A 19185-nucleotide genomic window follows, 5' to 3' on the forward strand; every position below is an offset into this window, starting at 1 on the left:
CCAGAGAAGAAACCAGTAGAGCTGGAGGACTGGTCAGATGAAGAGAGTGAAGTGAGGAGTTTACTTCAGTGTCTCCCCTATATCTCACAGCTCAGGTGAGTGAGTTTGTTTTCTTCACGATACACCATGTTTGATTTTCTCAACAAATATGTTTGTTTCCTCTATTCCTGTTCTCATGTCCTAAAGATATGATAGTTAAAAGTATGTTATGGATACTCAGATAATTGATTAATCATTTTTATCTTCACCATTGTTTACCATGATTTAAGAAATGTCAGATTTCAGATGACAGTAGCCAGATGTTATGTATAATATATTTTGTAAAAATGCAGGACTCTGAATAACAACAAAATTGTATGATATACTTTTCCAATGTTATCATTCTTTTCTAAAGAATGAGGATTACAGCTTTTAAAGACCAAACTTTTATTGTTATTAATGTTGCTGTCACACAGTATAGTGTTGTATAGTATAGTGACTGTCGCTAATGTAGAGTATAGTGTTGTATTCCCCATGAAGCTGATCTGACCAAGGTACCTGGTACCTGTCTTTCTCTGTGTCCTGCTACCTACCAGTGTTGACAGGAGGCTGCTGCTGAGGTTCCTCCACTGCTGCGCTGCCTCTCCTGACCAGCAGGGGGCAGCAGCATCAGCAGCACTATCAGCAGAGCTGCTCAGGGCTCTGCAGCTCAGGCTGGATCTCTCCTGCTCCTCCCCTGTGGACCTGTCAGAACAGGAGCTGTGTCTGGGTGTTGGTGACTGCAGGGCCATCTCCACCGTCCTGAGAGACGGCCTCCACACCTCCCTCCACTCCCAGCAGCCCCAGCTCATCCTACAGGACTGTGAGGTGGAGGACGCAGCGCTGGGGGAGCTGCTTCCCATCCTGGACGTGGTCAAGCTCAGGTTAGACGTGATCTCTCATAAGTTTTGAACAGTGCTTGAACGGTACCCTCTGGTGCTGTTTGTATTTTGGTGCAGAATCTCCCAAATACTTTTGTGCTGATGTTCTATAAGAGCTGCAGGAGCTCAAGCAGTTGAAAATGTGATATGCTGGTACTCAGCTCCGGTGATCTTTTGACCAAGTGAAGTCACTGTTTTGGAAACATCTAGTGGTCAGTTATGGACAATATTTAATTTATAGAATATAGATTTCTTTCTGTTAACACAGAATTTCGGCCCAGAAACAGTTTTAGCATCGTCCTTCATGCCACAGTGACGACCACAGATGTTCACAACAGTCTGTCTTCAGGTGTCTCTGTCTCCTCCCCCCTCAGCACCAGTAAAGCCCTGCTGCTCCAGCTGATCAACGAGTGTTCCCCAGGGGATTCAGCACCACGGCATGCTGGGTCCCTCTGCCGAGCCCTGGGTGGGGAGCTGGACCTCAGTGAGACCAGGCTGGATGAGGGGGACTGTAGATCTCTGGCCCTGGTTCTGGAACATTCTGAGGGGCTGTCAGAACTGGACCTGAGCCACTGCAAAATTAAAGACTGGCTTCTGAATCTCCTGCTCCCACACCTGCACAAAGCACAAGTCCTGGAGTGAGTATACCTTTGTGTGTGTGTGTGTGTGTGTGTGTGCGTGTGTGCGTGTGTGCGTGTGTGCGTGCGTGCGTGCGTGCGTGCACAGTATACCTTTTATGTTGTCAGGCCATCTGCAAAGGTCTGATCTGTTCTCTCTCTCCCCCTCTCTCTCTTTCCCCCTCTCTCTCTTTCTCTCTCTCTGTTGTAGCTTGAGTAACAATGACATCACTGATGCACTGAGTGACAGAATATTCCAACTGGTTTCTATCAACACCTCCATCAGTACTGTGCAGTGAGTGTGTGTTGTGCGTGTGTGTGTGTATAGTATGTGTTCACATGTGTGTATATGTCTCATTATGGTATAGCTAAAACATGTAGAGAAGATGTGTTGTATAACAATGAATACTGTGTCCCTCCCTCTCTACAGACTGTTCAAGAACAGGATTCAGGACAGAGGGCCCTTCCTGACAGACAAGAGGTTTGAGATCTGGTGAACCAGCCACAAACAGACCTCAATCCACAAACAGGCCTCAATCCACAAACAGGCCTTAATCCAAGCAGAGGAACTACAGAAGAAATGGGTCCTTGTCCATTTTCATACTCTTCATACTTTCATACCTAGTCTACAGTACTGTACAGTACTCTCTTAAACACATGAGCGAGAGAGAGAGAGAGGGAGAAGCATACGCACATTGCATTGTCAGTGCTTCCATCTTGTTCACAGCATTCCTCTCCTACCCTTTAACCAAAAGGGTTATTGTACTGATTCTCAATAATTTTTCAATAAACATGTTAAATAAATCCTACCAACAGCCTATTCTATCTCTCTAAGATGTATGTAAAATTAATATATTCAACATCATCTTTCCCTCAAGGGGTGCAGCAGGAGTACACTGGCATTAAAATAATAAAAAAATAAATAAATATCAAGGCTGATTGCCTCCATGCCACGCTCCACGTTGATGCAGTAATTTGTGCAAAAGGAGCCACGACCAAGTATTGTGTATAAATGAACATACTGTACAATCATAAAGATTAAAACAAAAAAGGCTTGAAATATTTCACTTTGTGTAATGGATCTAGAATACATGAAAGTTTCACTGTTTTAATTAATTTACGGAAAATAATGAACTTTTTCACATTATTCACATTTTTTGGGATGCACCTTTATACGCCATTGACCCTTAAATATGTTTGGCGAGCAGCCGACTCAGAGTGCCCAGCTCTCTGGTCAGTGAGTAAAGACCATCTTGTGGTCCAGCTCCTGCTGAAATAGGGAGCTCCTTGTTAGATCAGTGAGTAAGAACATGTAAGTCCTCCTGTTGCATCATGGGGTCAAATCTGGAGGACCCGGATAACTGGAGACAAAGATGGGAGGTCTGTCTGTGGATGACCCGATGTTGATGATGTTCAAATCCCACGTTCTACTGATGTTATATCTGATGGACAGGCCTATAGATGGAGAGCGCCCTTGTGGGTCAGTGGCTAAGGACAAGTGGAAGCCCAGCTCCTGCAGCATGGGTTCAAAATCCAGAGGGTAGAGTGAGGGCGCTGGCCCTCCTGGAAAAGCTAGGAGAAAGGGGGGATGTACCCCACTCGGATAAATAACAAAATAAAGGTTAATCTAATGTAAGATCTTTGATTAATCAGCATTCCCTAAATGGAGTAGAGCCATAGCAACACACGTCTCTCCAACGTGTTCAAACCCCTCTGCGCATGAAAATGCATTATCATTATACCAATGTTAGTTTGCCATGATGTTGATGCATCATTGATTGAATGCACTGGATGTGACCTTAAAACACTTAAGACATAAGACTCGTACTGTACATTCCCCATCTAAAACAACATACAAGAGAAACTACTTCAATTAATAATTTGTTGAGTGTCTCAGTGGCCAGCCCATCACTGCTCTTTTGAAATGGCTAGAGACTATTTCTTTAACATGGGATGGTGGGCGGTTCCATTCTGCAGCTGCTGAGTACCGAAAGGTGTTTTTCTCAGCCGCACTCATAAACCGCACCAGAAACTGCATTTTATTCATATTCATCCTTAAAATATTTTTGAATAAAATCTGTATCCTAGGGTTGACTTTAAAATTGTCCAATTGATTGCCTAGTAGCTTCAGCCAATGAGTGATCAGCAGTCAGCCATCTTGTTTAATCATACCTATCCAGACAAATGTAATCTAATGCAACAGTCACCGAGATAGAAACAGTTAGCAGATCTAGCTCTAACATTGAGCCTATGGGGAACCAAGTGCCTGAAATCAGCCACCTGTTTTAGATCTGTAATGCGCGACAATGAGTGGATGGTTTCATCATTAGATCTGTTTCATATGGATTGACTCACTTGGAGACAGACTAAAAGCTGTGTCATTCTAATGTAAAACCTACAAACATCTGAATTACCCTGCTTATACAATATGTTTCATCCAACCTGGATGCATCAGATCTAATGATGAAACCATCCACTTATTCTAGCTACAGTTACACATCTAAAACAGATGGCCAATTTCAAGAATGAAGTCAACGACGCAAATTCAGCCGAGGCACGTACGTCAGGGCCGGGGGGTCAGCAGAGGTTAATCAGTCACGCATGACGCAGCACCAGCTGACTGTAGCTGTCATAGCATTGGTCAGCTCACTAGAGCGCATGTATTTAAGCTGTCAAAACATGTCATTGTTCGCGCTTGCTTTACTGCTGTTGTGCATTGCATGCTCGCCCCACCTCCTCCCCTGCTCCTCCTGCGTATGTCGATGTCGTCTGTTGTCATCGTCGCTCTCTGTCCGGGGTAGTTTGCAGGTATTCCACCAGCGTCGGCCGGTGGATGCCAGAGTAGCCGCTAGCTGGTCTCTGTGGCTTTCCGTGGCGGGCGCCATGGAAGCAGAGACACGAGGCTGTATCTCCCGCGGAACCCACGGGCGTCGGCCCGTGGGGACCAGGGACTATAATGTACAGCAGTCCTCCTGTGGCACTCTTTGACGGTCTTAGTGGGCTGAGTTACCTCCGAGCGTCTTCCCGATCGCAGCCCACTCTGATCGTCATTGAGGCAGGGGGCTAGATGCCGTTCCCCCTTCCTGGCTCTCTGGGCCAAGGGCTTGGCCCAGAGGGGGGGAACACCTAGATTGCCTCCCCCTGCTAACGCGCTCCACGCCGGTGGAAGGCAGGGGGCCCCCCCGGACAGAGCACACCGCCAAAAATTCATATGCATGTATTATGCCGCTTGTATAATAAATTTTCAAATTTGACAAAAGTGATCTCGTCTGAAACTTGGTTCCCCATAGGCTCAATGTTAGAGCTAGATCAACTGTTTCTATCCCAGTGAGTGTTGCATTAGATCAAATCTTTCTGGATGGGTCTGACAAAAATAGAGGACAATCACCTGACATCGATGATCTTGTTGATTGGCTGATGGCAAACTGGCCAGGTGAATTCAATCCGGTCATATGATCCGGAATTAGGTCTAGGTTTAATGGACACTGACTTGATAACGCACCTCTGTGATAGCTCAGTGGGGTAATGCTGGTATTTGCCGACCCTGCTCTGTGTTGAAACTTGGGTTCAAATCTGGCAGTGCCCATGCATGTCCTGAAGTTATTATAAGTATGGTGATAGGGAAGCGGATGTAAGTAGGATGGACGATCAGTTGTTAACAGAGGTCTTGAGTAGCACAGTGGGCTAATGCAGGAGTTTGCCTAGCTTGCTGTGTTGAGGCGTGGTTTCGAATCTCGCAGTGCCTGTGTGAATGTTATTATTCTGACATTAGTAGAGAATGAGGTGTAAGTATGATCGACGAGCGCTTGGTACTCGAGCTGTTGGATAGCACAGTGGGTTAATGCAGTGATGTACCTAACCTGCGTTGTGTTGAGATGTGGGTTCAAATCTCGCAGTGTCCAAAAGTTATTATTATGACGATCTTAGAAGGGTGTGAGGTAGGCTATAAGTATGATGGACGAGCGCTTGTTTCCAGAGCTGTCGGATAGCTCAATGGGGTAATGCTGGTGTCGCCACCCAGTAAATGCAGGTTCCATTCCTGCAGTGCAACTTGCGCACTGCAACATGGGTTCGATTCCCACTTGGACTAACGTTGTCAGACTCGCCTGCAGGTTGCCCGTAAGCAGGTGGAGATGGAACCGGAGATGGAGCCAGTGAGGTCGGTGATGGAGCTGGAGATGGAGCCAGTGAGGGCGGACGAGATGGCGGCGTTGCTGGATCCAGGATGGGTAAGTGGGGCGGGGTTGTCCAGGCCGGTGCACCGGCAGGGACAGCCCGTGGGGGGAGGGAGGGGTAGAGAGGGGGCACTGGCCCCCCAGGAAAAGGGGGGAGGAAAAGAGGGGGTATTGGAAAGTAAGGAGAATTTATTTTTCTTATTATTTCAAGGCTAATAGGTATATTAATAGTTCTCCTGTTAGCTGTGTGCTCTACTATTTGCTCCTGCCTTGAAAAATAATTCTCCTTACTTTCCAATACCCCCTCTTTTCCTCCCCCCTTTTCCTGGGGGGCCAGTGCCCCCTCTCTACCCCTCCCTCCCCCCACGGGCTGTCCCTGCCGGTGCACCGGCCTGGACAACCCCCGCCCCACTTACCCATCCTGGATCCAGCGACGCCGCCATCTCGTCCGCCCTCACTGGCTCCATCTCCATCACCGCCCTCACTGGCTCCATCTCCATCTCCACCTGCAGGCGAGTCTGACAACGTTGGAGCAAGTGGGAATCGAACCCACGTTGCAGTGCGCAAGTTGCACTGCAGGAATGGAACCTGCATTTGCTGGGTGGCGACACCAGCATTACCCCATTGAGCTATCCGACAGCTCTGGAAACAAGCGCTCGTCCATCATACTTATAGCCTACCTCATTCCCTTCTAAGATCGTCATAATAATAACTTTCGGACACTGCGAGATTTGAACCCACATCTCAACACAAAGCAGGTTAGGTACATCACTGCATTAACCCACTGTGCTATCCAACAGCTCGAGTACCAAGCGCTCGTCCATCATAGTTACACCTCATCCTCTACTAACGTCAGAATAATAACATTAAGACAAAGGCACTGCGAGATTCGAAACCACGTCTCAACACAGCAAGCTAGGCAAACTCCTGCATTAGCCCACTGCGCTACTCAAGACCTCTGTTAACAACTGATCGTCCATCCTACTTACATCCGCTTCCCTAGTACCATACTTATAATAACTTCAGGACATGCCAGATTTGAACCCAAGTTACAACACAGAGCAGGGTCGGCAAATACCAGCATTACCCCACTGAGCTATCACAGAGGTGTGTGATCAATGCGTGGGAGCCCTCGGTATTTACCATTAGACTGAAGAGGAACTTGATGGATTGATTCTTTCAAGTCGGAGTGTGGGGTTAATGTACACGAACCTTTATTTTGTTAATCATCTAAGTAGGCTGGAAAGCTAATTCGTTATGAAATTAGCACTCATGTTTCATGTCAATTATTGTCCTACTGTCATCAGTGGGGATCGAACCGTGATCTCCGGTGTTGGAGGCCTCAGCATTTACCATTAGACTAAAGAGGAATTTAACTAAGTCAATGACCAACATTTGGGTCTTTCAGGTTGCAGACTGCTCATCTCCCAAGCTTTGCTTTAATCAGTCACTGTCGGAAGCAAGGCTATGTCCATATATCACCTATATATTCATATGAATAGAAATAGTTGTGAAACCAGTCAATGAGTCTAATTCATACAGTAAATCTATACTGTAATGGCAACTTTAAACACATTTTACTGGCCTACTGACTCTACTAATTAATTAATTATTCAAAAAAAGAAACAACTAACAAGCAAGTGAATCATTTGGATCATTTGACCGGATTGAATTCACCTGGCCAGTTTGCCATCAGCCAATCAACAAGATCATTGTTATTCTCATGTGATTGTCCTCCTCCATTTTTGGCAGACCCATCCAGAAAGATTTGATCTAATGCAACAATCACCAAGAAAGAAACAGTTAGCAGATCTAGCTCTAACATTGAGCCTATGGGGAACCAAGTTCCCAAAATTGGCCATCTTTTTTTTTTAGATCTGTAACTAGCTAGAATAAGTGGATGGTTTCATCATTAGATCTGATGCATCGAAATTGGCTGAAACATATTATAAGCAAGGTAATTAAGATGTTTGTAGGTTTCACATTAGAATGACAAAGCTTTTAGTCTGTCTCCAAGTGAGTCTATCCAGATGAAACAGATCTAATGATGAAACGATCCACTTATTGTAGCTCATTATAGATCTAAAACAGATGGCTGATTTCAGGCACTTGGTTCCCCATAGGCTCAATGTTAGAGCTAGATCTGCTAACTGTTTCTATCTCGGTGATTGTTGCATTAGATCAAATTAATCTGGATAGGTATGAGTAAACAAGATGGCTGACTGCTGATCACTCATTGGCTGAAGCCAGTAGCCAATCAATTTCACAATAATAAAGTCAACCACGGGATATAGATTTTATGAAAAAATATTTTAAGGATGAATATGAATAAAATGTAATTCTGGTAATATATTTTTATGACTGTATTGAATATATGTCCTGTTGTTTGTAATGTGTATGTTTTAATTAATTCTTCAAATAAAAAAGCTAAAATAAAAAAAGCTAGTGAATCATTTGGCCGGATTGAATTCGACACCAGCATTACCCCATTGAGCTATCCGACAGCTCTGGAAACAAGCGCTCGTCCATCATACTTATACCTCATTCCCTTCTAAGATCGTCATAATAATAACTTTCGGACACTGCGAGATTTGGACCCACATCTCAACACAGAGCAGGTTAGGTACATCACTGCATTAACCCAATGTGCTATCGAACAGCTCGAGAATCAAGCGCTCGTCCATCATACTTACACCTCATTCTCTACAAATGTAGTCGGAATAATAATATCTTGACATAGGCAATGCAAGATTTGAACCGACATCTCAACACACACAGCAGGCTTTAGAGATCACTGCATTGGTCCAGAGAGCTAACCGTCAGCTCTAACACTTGGCGCTCGTCCATCATACTTACCCCTCATTCTCTAATAACTTAGTCATAGTAATAACATTCAGACATACTAGTAGGCATTGAGAGATTTGAACCGACATCTCAAAACACACAACAAGCTTGGCAAACTGCTACATTAGCACAATGAGCTACCTGAGATCTCGGTAAACAAGTGCTCGTCCATCCTACTTACATCTAATTCCCTATCACCATACTTATAATAATAACTTTAGGACATAGGCAGATTTGAAACCACAGTTCACCACATACCCGGGTAGGCAAGCGCCATCATTAGCCCACTGAGCTATCACAGAGCTCTGCAATTATGCGTTGGTCCATCATACTTACACCTGATCCCGCACTAACAAAGTTAAAACAACACCATTTTGCTCAGGTAAATGCTGGGTTTGAACCCATGCCACAATGTCACATGGGAGGCTCAGCAAGTGCATTATCCCATTGAGCTATCTGGGTGCTCTATGATCAGGTTTTTAATTGTATTAATCCATCACCGCAGACCAATAGAGTTATAATGACAGGAAGGTCAGGAATCAAACCCTTGTTACAAGGCACACATGGCAGGTGTGGGAACTGTCAGCATTAGCGCACTAAGCTATCTGGAAGCCCAGGCTGCAGTAGTTTCTAATTATATTAATCCATCATTCCAGAACAATAGAGTGATTATGACAACATGATCAAGGCTGGGATCAAACCCACATTAGCAGGAACACTTCACTTTGAGGGGCACTGGATGTTCCCATTGAGCTACCACATGAACTGCTCATGATACGAAGAACTTAAGCCAATACATCAATTACTATTATACTGGGACTATCAGTTAGGTCTTTAGTGGGAATCAAACTCCAACCTCCGGTGTGGGAGCCCTCAGAATTTACCATTAGACTGAAGAGGAATTTGATGACACCTAAGAATAAAGTTTGGGTTCTTCAAGTTGCAGACTGCTTATCGCCCAGCTTTGTTCTAATCCGTCTCACTGTCGGAAGCAAGGCCACAGTGTATCCATATTTCACCTACAGTATATATATTCAGATGAATGGAAAGAATTGTGTACCCAGCAAAGAGTAATTCATAGATTTAATGTCCTTGTCATAATATCATGGCAACTTTAAAAATATACTTTACTTTATATTGTCTTTTTGAATATGTAGTTCAACCAACATTGATGTCACATGTCAAATTGAATGTGAACAATGATTTACTGATAACATGTGTTTGACTTGGTTGGTATGGAGCAGGGGTAGGCAGGTCCCTGGTTAACTGTCCCTAGAGTCTCAGGCTAACATGCTAACATCGAGGCATCAAGCAGAATGAATTTACCTAATGAGACAGCAGGTAGGCATAAGGTAGGTACAGTAGTCGTTCCTTTAAGGTCAAACATACGCAGTAGCTTATGAGCTACATGTAGGCTACCCGCTGGCTGTACAGGTTAATTCAGTCTGCTGGAGGGTTACAGTTTGAGGGCTTGGGTACACCCCCGAATACCTACACATTATAACCTATTGTTCTTAAATATTCTTTGAACATGATGGCAGGTGTCACAGGAGTCCATCTGCAGTGCAGATATTAAGTACATTGACATAGCTATTATGAGACAATGTTTGGCATTGGTAAAGCAGGGTTTGAACCCATGTTGCAACACACCCACAGGAGGTATACGGTATGACATGCCCTTATCCACTGAGCCACCAGTGTTTTTTGCACTAGGCCACACCTCTATTTTTTATGGCTCACGGTATAGTGATGTGCACCCCCACCCCCCAATGTTCAAACAACAGTTTTTGCACTGGTGTGTCTGTGTGAAAAACTAAAGGTCAGTATGAGTGCGTTTGTTTGTGTGTATGTGTGTGTGTGTGTCTGTCTTTCAAATAACCCCAAATTAAATCACGACAGGCCTGTTAGTTTTACACTTGTACATTTTATTCTCTATCAGCCATAGACACTGCAGCCATTTTCTTTTTGTCGTTTTCTGATTCACTTAAGTAAACTAACACATGCCCTTGTAGATATTTATATATGTATAATAGAATATGTATATAACTGTCATCACCACAGAAACGGGATGCTGATTTCTTCAAATGAAAAGCCTACCTGTCACAGTGAACTTCCTCTAGTTTTGCACTTTTTTTTGTAATTGCACTCAAAGTAAACAGTGATAGTGAAAGAAAGACATTACATGTCATAGATACATACAGTAGCTTTACTTAGAGCTGTGAATGATTCCATAGACACACTTTCAACTTGCTTTATCACACCTGTGTCTGGTGCATCACTATCTTCTACCTGTCCTTATATACTGCCAAAATGAAGATGTTCCATTAGCTGAGATATATTGCATATCCTGCTTCCTGTGCCTGAAGCGTGGAGGTGCACCCTATACTAGCAGTCAGGAGCGCAACATGTTTGTGGGAAATAAAATTAATTTTCTCTGCTCCAAGCTACCTACACACACACACACACACACACACACACACACACACACACACACACACACACACACACACACTCTCTCTCTCTCTCTCTCTCTCTCTCAGACACTCAGACACTCATGCAAGCACATAGACAAGCTCATACACCTGGTCCCCACTCACTGGGCCAATCGATAAGTCAATAAGTAAACTCAAACTAAGAGGATCCACCTGAGAAGCCATCTTAACAACATCCCCATATCAGACAATATGTCTCCAAAACAAATCGTCATGATCAGAACTTAACAACATACAACTTATTCACCATTGGGAAATAAAAATGCAAGGGATTTCTAACAAAAAACCCCATCAAACTTCCATCATTTGCAATGCGTTTCTAAACTAGCTTCTCACACAAAGAATCAACCAAAATTACAGAGCACAGAAAAAAGAAGGTCACTGCTGCTTTTGAGACCTTTTCTATGATCTCGTCTTCACACACATGCACACATGCACACATGCACACATGCACGCACACACACACACACACAAACACACACACACACACACACACACACACACACACACACACAAAACTCACAAACAGCAGTTTGGATGAATGGCAAAACTGAACAAAGTGAATTCAGACAATTTGCTCTAAAACCCGCATAGAGGAGTATGAGAGACAGACGAAGAAAGAAAAAACAGAGAGAAAGACAGACAGAAGAGAGAAACAGACAAGGCTCACTACTAGATGTAAACAGCTGTCTTAGCTATGATCATGTGACAGATGTTGACTAGTCATGCCTGCTGCAGTTCACATGGTTGATTAATGATGCCTAGGCTACTAGGGTTGTCAACTGTTTAAAAATGCACAGATTATATAGATACTTTCCAAAGACAGAAATAACACATACACTAAGCACGCCAGCAGCAGATAGTATGGAGTTAAAGTTGGTATACAGTCGGTTTTCTTTTAGAGATACAGTAGTTTGAATCTTGACCTAAAGGAGAGAGAGAGATCAATGTGATATAGTTTTCATTTAGGAATATATCTAAGAACGGAGGTTGTGATAGGCAGTGCAGTGTGAAGTATCGTCCGTTAGTCCAAGCACATACTACCCTTAAGAGTAACGGGCTATTTCTCTGTGTTCTTCAGTCAGAGGTTTGTGTGTGAGTTGTTCTGAATGTTCTGATGTTCTTGTTTCACTTTGTTTTGTTCTGTTCTACCACAGCATCAAGACTCAAAAATCAAAAGACTAACGATAACTAAATGGACAATGAAACTCAACAGGAAACGGCAAGGAACTCTTTGGTCACAAAAACAAAACAAAAAAAAAACGTAAAAGGAAAACACTCAAGGGACAAAAATAAATAAATCAGGAGAAACTAAAATCAAGCGGGAAAAAAGTCTCTGATTGTTTGACGGTTGGTCATCCGGTACTGAAACAGGAAGACTGTGGTAGGATTGAGGTGCCGAGGTGCATTCGGGGATTGCATGTGCCTGATGCATAGGATTGGTTGAAACCTTCCGGAGGGGGCGGGACGAGAGGTGGAGCGGGAGGGGGAGCTGGAAGCCTGTCAATCCTTCCTCTTCTCTTCCTCTTCATCCTCCTCCTCTTCACAGTAGCGGTGGATGAGCTGATGAAGGTGGTGCTGGAGGTCGCGGGGTCGCAAACCCCCTTGGGGTTCGTCCCGTTGCTCCAGGACGACCTGCTTTCGCTGCCCAGCTCCCCTCACCACCGTCCGCCTCTGGGTGCGCCCCTTACGCATCTGGGCCCTGCAGGAGAGACAGGAGGAGGGGGAAAGGGGAGAGATGGGGTGGGTGGGGGGTGGTAGAGAAAGAAGAACGTCGAGAGGATGAGATCCAGGCAGACAGAGAGGGAGGGAAAGAGAGGGGGAGAGAAGGACCGGTGTGGAGGGATGGGTGGGGGGGGGGGGTCATTATAATTTGCGACCATCAAAATCAGGCAACAAAGAATGAAGATCGCAGTGTGGAGAAAGACGGACAACACCATCGGAAGAAGATAAGATAGATGGATAGATGGATAGATACTTTATTGATCTCCAAGGGAAAAGGAAAGGAATTGTTGAAAGGAAAGGCAATGGTAGCAAGAAAGAGAGAGGAACACAGATTCAGCCTCTGAACCAGAGCATCATGCATTTAAAACTCATAACATTCCATATAGGCCTATATGGTGCGAAGGTTCTCTCTGCCTCCCACCACTGGTCGTTAGCAGGACAGCACCCTCGTATCCATGGTCGCACCACACGGGACTACAGCTAACTCGACTGGAGATAAGCTTAGTGAACACAAACACTCGAGAGACACTCATGAGACTACACCAGCACACACATTCACATGTAGGAGATGCACCCATTCACATATAAATCACACATCAAGAGACATTCAGACAAACCGGACCGGTAGAGGTAGACAAACAGACACAAGCACACAGAACAAACCTCCTGATAACAGATCCGTCCTCTTTGACAATCTCCCTTTCCACCACATGGGGGAGCTGTGCTCTGTTAAAACCACCTACATAGCCTAGAGCCTGAGGCAGTGAGAAATTAGAAGAAAATGAGGGGAGAGAGAGATAAGAGGTTCTGACGCCGCAAAATCACATCTCTGGAGGAAAACTGTTTGGGGGGAGACCAGCTGGTGAGACGTCCTGATGAAGGACTCTGATTGGACGATTTACTGACCTGCATGAAGTCGTCTCGAGCTGAGGGGAGGTCAGAAGACAGCATTGGATCGCCGTGTTGCGTCTCTGTCCTCTCGCCCTCCACCACAGACGTCCGCTCCACGCGGCTGAACTTTGACACACCCTTGGTGAAGGTCACCTGGACATAAGTCATGGAACATACCGAGAAACAGAGTTTGGTTTGTGCTCCTGTGAAATTATCGCAATCCAAATATTTGTACTTGTTTGGTATGGCTTGGACATAAGCATTACCCTGACACTTATTTTCATTGCTCACATGGAGGATATGAGCAAGTCATGCCAAACACCTACTGTACAGTAAAAATATTTGGATTGTGATACATTTCACAAGAGAGCACACTGAGACTGGTAAGGTTACACCCTGTGCTTCCCATCTTGCAAAACTATATTAATCATAGCTTTTCAACGCATTTACGGGTGCCCCAGTGTCTTCAATCGTAGCCCAGTGAGAGCCTTCAGAAAAACTGCAGCTAGCTCAATACTGGAACAATCAGTGAAATTATGGTCTCTATATTTCAGTTTCATGGTGGACAGACCACAAATAGGACTAAATGTCAAAAATAGCATACTACCCCTTTAAGACCCTAACCCTAACCCTAACCCGTTCAAACATGAGTTGGAGATCAAGAATAAATCAGGATGCCATTGTGTTTATACTTTCCAAGCACATAAACACACATTTTTCTATGTTCTTTCCACGCTGAAAATTTTCAGACACAAACACATACACACACCTCCGTGTGGTCTCCCTCGCTCCTCAGCACAGTCCTCTTCACTACCTTGGAGTAGCCGTCTCCCTCCGCCACGCCCACCGACCCTTGGGGAGATCCCTGCACTGTCACCTCCTTTTTCTCCACCCCATCCGCAGACACACACTTACGGATGATCTTCCTGGTTACCTGGAGGGGTAACAGAATGTGAGGAAGTATCTTTGATCTATCTACCTATCAATCTATCCATCCATCCATTATCCATCTATCCATCTCATATGTTTTGGACCATGTCTGAATGAGATCTTGTTTTAAAAGTAGTTATTTTATCATGTGCTTCTACAATATTTTGTTTTCCCATATACATTATAAATAACATTATACATACATTATATGAATTTATATATAATTTATTACCTTCTTGACCACCATGTGTCCATTTTCATCTGTGTACTGCTCCTCGGTCACCTTGTGAGGGGAGATGTCTGGAATCTCATCTGCCTGTGGGGGGTGCAAGAGACACACACTCAGCTATGAGGGAGATTGCCTTACATGGCTCACTACTGGGCGATATTTGACAGGGAAGAGGAAGCATCTTCTCAGGAAGGCCAGGAAGAAATAAGCACAGCACACAGCAAACAAAAAAAAAAGGTAAAATGCTTAAAAATAGCAAAAATGCACATATTGTGGGTTAAAACCTGTATTTTATGTGAGTTCCTATATATTAATAGGCCTACTCAGCAATGTATAGACACATTGAGTGGCACAAACCCTGTGTTGTCTCTGCATGGCAAAGAAGAGAGGCAGATGGCGTGGGATATTATAAATTACAGAACTATTGACTAAAACAAGCAAACAGCAAACTGCATTTCAGAATCTGAATTTTTGGACCAGTCAATTTTTCAAACAGACGCTGGATCACACAATGGTCATCCGTCCCACTGGACACCACTAAAGAAATCATCATGCTGTTAGCCACAAAACACCACCAACAAGTTATGCCACAGTCACTACAAACTACTGTGCCTAGACCCCCAAAGAAAGGGCAAACCACACCTAAGGTGGTGACTAGCTCCACTCTCAGACCACGATGATACCTGAATTATAACTCTCCTCCGCACTACTCTGGTGGACAGAATCTCTTCGTCGGAACTCTCTGACCTCGCACCGAGCTCCGCAGCAATCTCCTAAAGAAACCCGGCAAAACAGACGCATTGTAGATGGTAGAATGGCGTTGGTTGAATGTATTGGTGAGAGCAGAGAAAGCGAAAAAGGATGTTAGGTTGTCCTTTCTTTTATTTTTTAATTCAAATTAATCTTTAGAAGTTTGTTCTCTTGCACTGGAAAGTCCAACGTAACATCATGGATATGGAAGCCTCACAAAAACCGGAGGTAACATGCAAACTCATGTAGTTAGAACGGTTATTGTCACTTCTTAGAGTCAAAAATTAAAAGAATTGGAGGAAATTATAACAAAGTTGTGAAAAGGTAAGTGACATCAGCATGGAAGTCAATAGGGATTAGTTACAAACCATCCCTTTAAAACATTGTGCTTAATCAACACAATTCAAAAAGCATTTAAAGGGTTACAGATTACAGATCCCATCTTGCTAGCCCCCACAGTTCAAGCAGTCATTCCCTTCAGAAGCACGTAACCAAGGTTAGCACAGCTCTGGGTTTCACAGGCCAGGTAAGATTCGGTAGAACTCATCTTACCCTTGCCAAAGAATCATCATCATCACAAAACACTGCCCCCCCATGGGCAGGAAGTTCCTGTGGCGCCTCAAAGAAAGATTCCTCCTTTTGCAATCTGGGGAAGCCCGCCGGCTCTTCGTTCTCTTCACATATCTCATCTGGAGGTTCGTGGATGTAGGGCGCGTCTTCGTAATCCTCACTTCCGGAGGACTGGAGGACGCCACGCTCGTGCCTGGGAATGGAAAAGCATGCCGGGAGTGTCGCTTTGGGGTATGTCCTCCCGGGACCCCCAGGATGGGTCGGGTAACCGTGGATCCGACCGAGACTGGACATATCCCGTCCCTTAGGTTCATCCGGCTCTATCTCTGAGAAGTCTGAAAATGCCTGTTTGCAGTCAAAGAAAGTCTCAGGGTCTGAGTCTTCGTAGTGTGCGCTACCTCGCACAACCTCGGCATAGGTCGGAAGCTTGAGTTTGTTGATGGAGGAGGAAGCAGAGGAGACCTCAGTGTATTCAGGTGGGATGCTGAACTCCATAGAGAACTCTTCATCATGGGTGGATGCCGTCTGTGCTCTGTGCTGGACTCGACTGCACTGAGAGGCAGGGAAATCCATTTCTGCAGGGGTTGTGGAATCCCCAGATGGCTGAGTGGTGACTTTAGCCTTGACCTCCTCGGATGAAACTGATGTGTTATCAGTGTAATCAATGTAATCAGGACTCAGATATGGGGGAAGTTCCTCAAAGTTGAAGTGTCTGAAAGCTGTGACCGTCTCTGGCGTTTGTGGAGTCATATCAGAGAGTGACTTGGGGGAGGTCTCCTCATCTTGGATGGTCTCAGGGACTAATTCTTGGCCTTTTGGTGTGAAAAAGTCACCTATGACCAGGCTTTGTTCATCGGCTGAATCACTAATGTCACAAAATACTTGACTTTGCTCAATGATGCTCTTTTCAACTGACACTTGTAAGAGGTCAGAATATTCGCCAACTGTTTTGTGGTGGGGCTCAGGGACACTAATTAGATGTTCCTCTGTAGTATATGAATCAACAACTGATAAGGACAAGTCACTTGTAGCTTCATCGTGTATGGGTGTCTGGAGCTCTTGAGTGAAAACTCCGGATTCTGACGACAGTTTTAGAACTGTGCATAACTCTTTGGGAGATTCTGGAGTTCTGGCTGATTTGGTGGGGGTTTTAGGGCTAGCAATGGAATCGCTTAGATCAGAATATTCTGCTGTGTGGGTGTGGATGAAGGAAAAAGGGTCCAAATCACTGAACTGTAATGGATCAGCTAAGACTTGACCTAGTTCTGATGAGGTTTTGATCAGATCTGGAGTTAGTCTGAATATCTCAGGTTCAGTTTGATGTATTGGGTTTGTAGATGTTGAAGCCACCAAACTAATCTCAGTTGGTGTGTCCAAAACATGTATGGAGGGCAAGGTACTGAGGGCTTCTTCATCCTCAGAGGGGTGTCTGTGAACTCCTGGAGAGAGGTCCTCAAACTCAACATATGGTTGGAGAATTTCGGGACTGTCTTCACTGGAATCTGAGGCTAGTGGGTCCAGTGCCTCGAGTGTCTCTGGTCTATATATCGACTTGATCTTTTTCACCAGCTGGTCAAGCTGAGGGGACCCAGATTCAGGTGTTCGAGGATCTTCAGAGTCACCTTGGCTGTCCTGGGACATATGAGTGAGCAGATCAGGTACAACTGGGATGTGTTCAGATGATGAAGAGAAGGAGCATTCTCCGCTCTCTTTGAAAGGTTTTTCATTTCTTAACATTGATAGATCGCTACTCTCTGGGGCAACAGTCACAGCAAGGAGTTCCTGACTGAAATCAAAATCTGTGGGACTCTGTGATGGTGGAGTCACAGGCTTTTTTGTTATGAAAATGTTGCTCGCATTGTGTGAACGGGATGGAATTTCTGCCATTCTTGATGGTTCTAGAGCTATGTTTTTGTGTTTTGAAGATTCTGATATGTTCTTTGTAGGAGATTCTGTGGAGACCTGAATGGAAATGATAAAATGGAATGGAAAACAAATAAGATGGAAACATTGACGTATGAGTCACATCAATGAGGAGACCAGTTATATAGAACATGCACTACGTATGTCTTCATACTGTACATCTGAACAATGTATTTCAAATGAGGACCTTGGACATACAAAACTGCCTAGTATTTCGAACAATAAACAGCACCCATATGCCTTGAACTGTACAGTCATGTGCGTTGTACACACTTTCAACAATAATAACTTTATAATTTTGTTTACAAAAATCAAAATGCAGAAGATTACTTGGATATAAATCTCATATTTTTCCCTAAATAGCATTCTTACATAATACAGCACAACAAAAAAAAGCAGGAAATACACATTCAGTGCACAAAAAACTACTAAGTCAAGGCTGTATTATGGTTTGTTGCTTGTTCATGGGCACCATGCATAATCCAAGTCTACTGTATAACTGAGCCTGTGATAACAATCAATAGTTAGGTTCCAGACACATCATGTAATCAGTAGGAGGTTTATGGTGTTGAGAGACCATGTATCTCATTACTTCCCATTAGTGTTAAACACCTGTCCTGTTTCCAAGCCAACATGCCAGAGCAGGAAAGTCAAGCCTCTAAAGCTACAGAGATATTAGTGAAGCTGGAGCAGAGAGTCCTACGTGATGCTCGCCAGCCACACAGTGACGTCCACATTCTTTCTGCATTGCATTCTGTGCCGTCTTACCGACACCATGGAGTCTCTGCTGCTTTCTGTTTTCTCTCTCGCCATCTGTCTTGCCGGGGCTTTACCAAGGGAATAACGGTCGATCTCGGGTTCCGCTTTGCCATATTTCCACTTCCAAACACTACCACGCTCTCTTCTTTGGACTGATTGGCCAATTGCTCTGTGTTTTATATAAACTGCCTCCTCCGGCCAGACAGCATGAGGAGATCCCAGACTTTGTAGGTCAGATGGCATGTGACTCAACTCAGAGGACAATTGGTTGGTTCTAAGTGAGGCTACCTGATCTACATCATTGCTAGGTTCTCTGGGGCTGTTTGTGGAGGAGGCCTTACAAAAAAACGGGTCTACAGCTCTGTGAGTGTGGTAAATGAC

The 19185-nt window shown here is 44.4% G+C and overlaps 1 protein-coding gene across 1 annotated transcript in view; it reads right to left on the reverse strand.

Annotated features, from left to right (window-relative positions):
• Window positions 1-12530: 12530 nt before the first annotated feature.
• The window catches only part of LOC311322411 (uncharacterized protein), a gene marked incomplete at both ends in the record, with an annotated part of 104483 nt that continues 97828 nt past the window's right edge, over window positions 12531-19185 (reverse strand). Inside the window, 6 exons of the mRNA XM_084454476.1 lie at window positions 12531-12729; window positions 13416-13507; window positions 13659-13796; window positions 14413-14577; window positions 14806-14889; window positions 16105-16315. Of these exons, the coding sequence (XP_084310602.1) occupies window positions 12531-12729; window positions 13416-13507; window positions 13659-13796; window positions 14413-14577; window positions 14806-14889; window positions 16105-16315 (889 nt within the window). The remainder of the gene's footprint in view (window positions 12730-13415; window positions 13508-13658; window positions 13797-14412; window positions 14578-14805; window positions 14890-16104; window positions 16316-19185) is intronic.

The sequence above is a fragment of the Borostomias antarcticus genome (assembly GCF_949987555.1).
Source record: "Borostomias antarcticus genome assembly, chromosome: 20".
NCBI lineage: Eukaryota > Metazoa > Chordata > Actinopteri > Stomiiformes > Stomiidae > Borostomias > Borostomias antarcticus.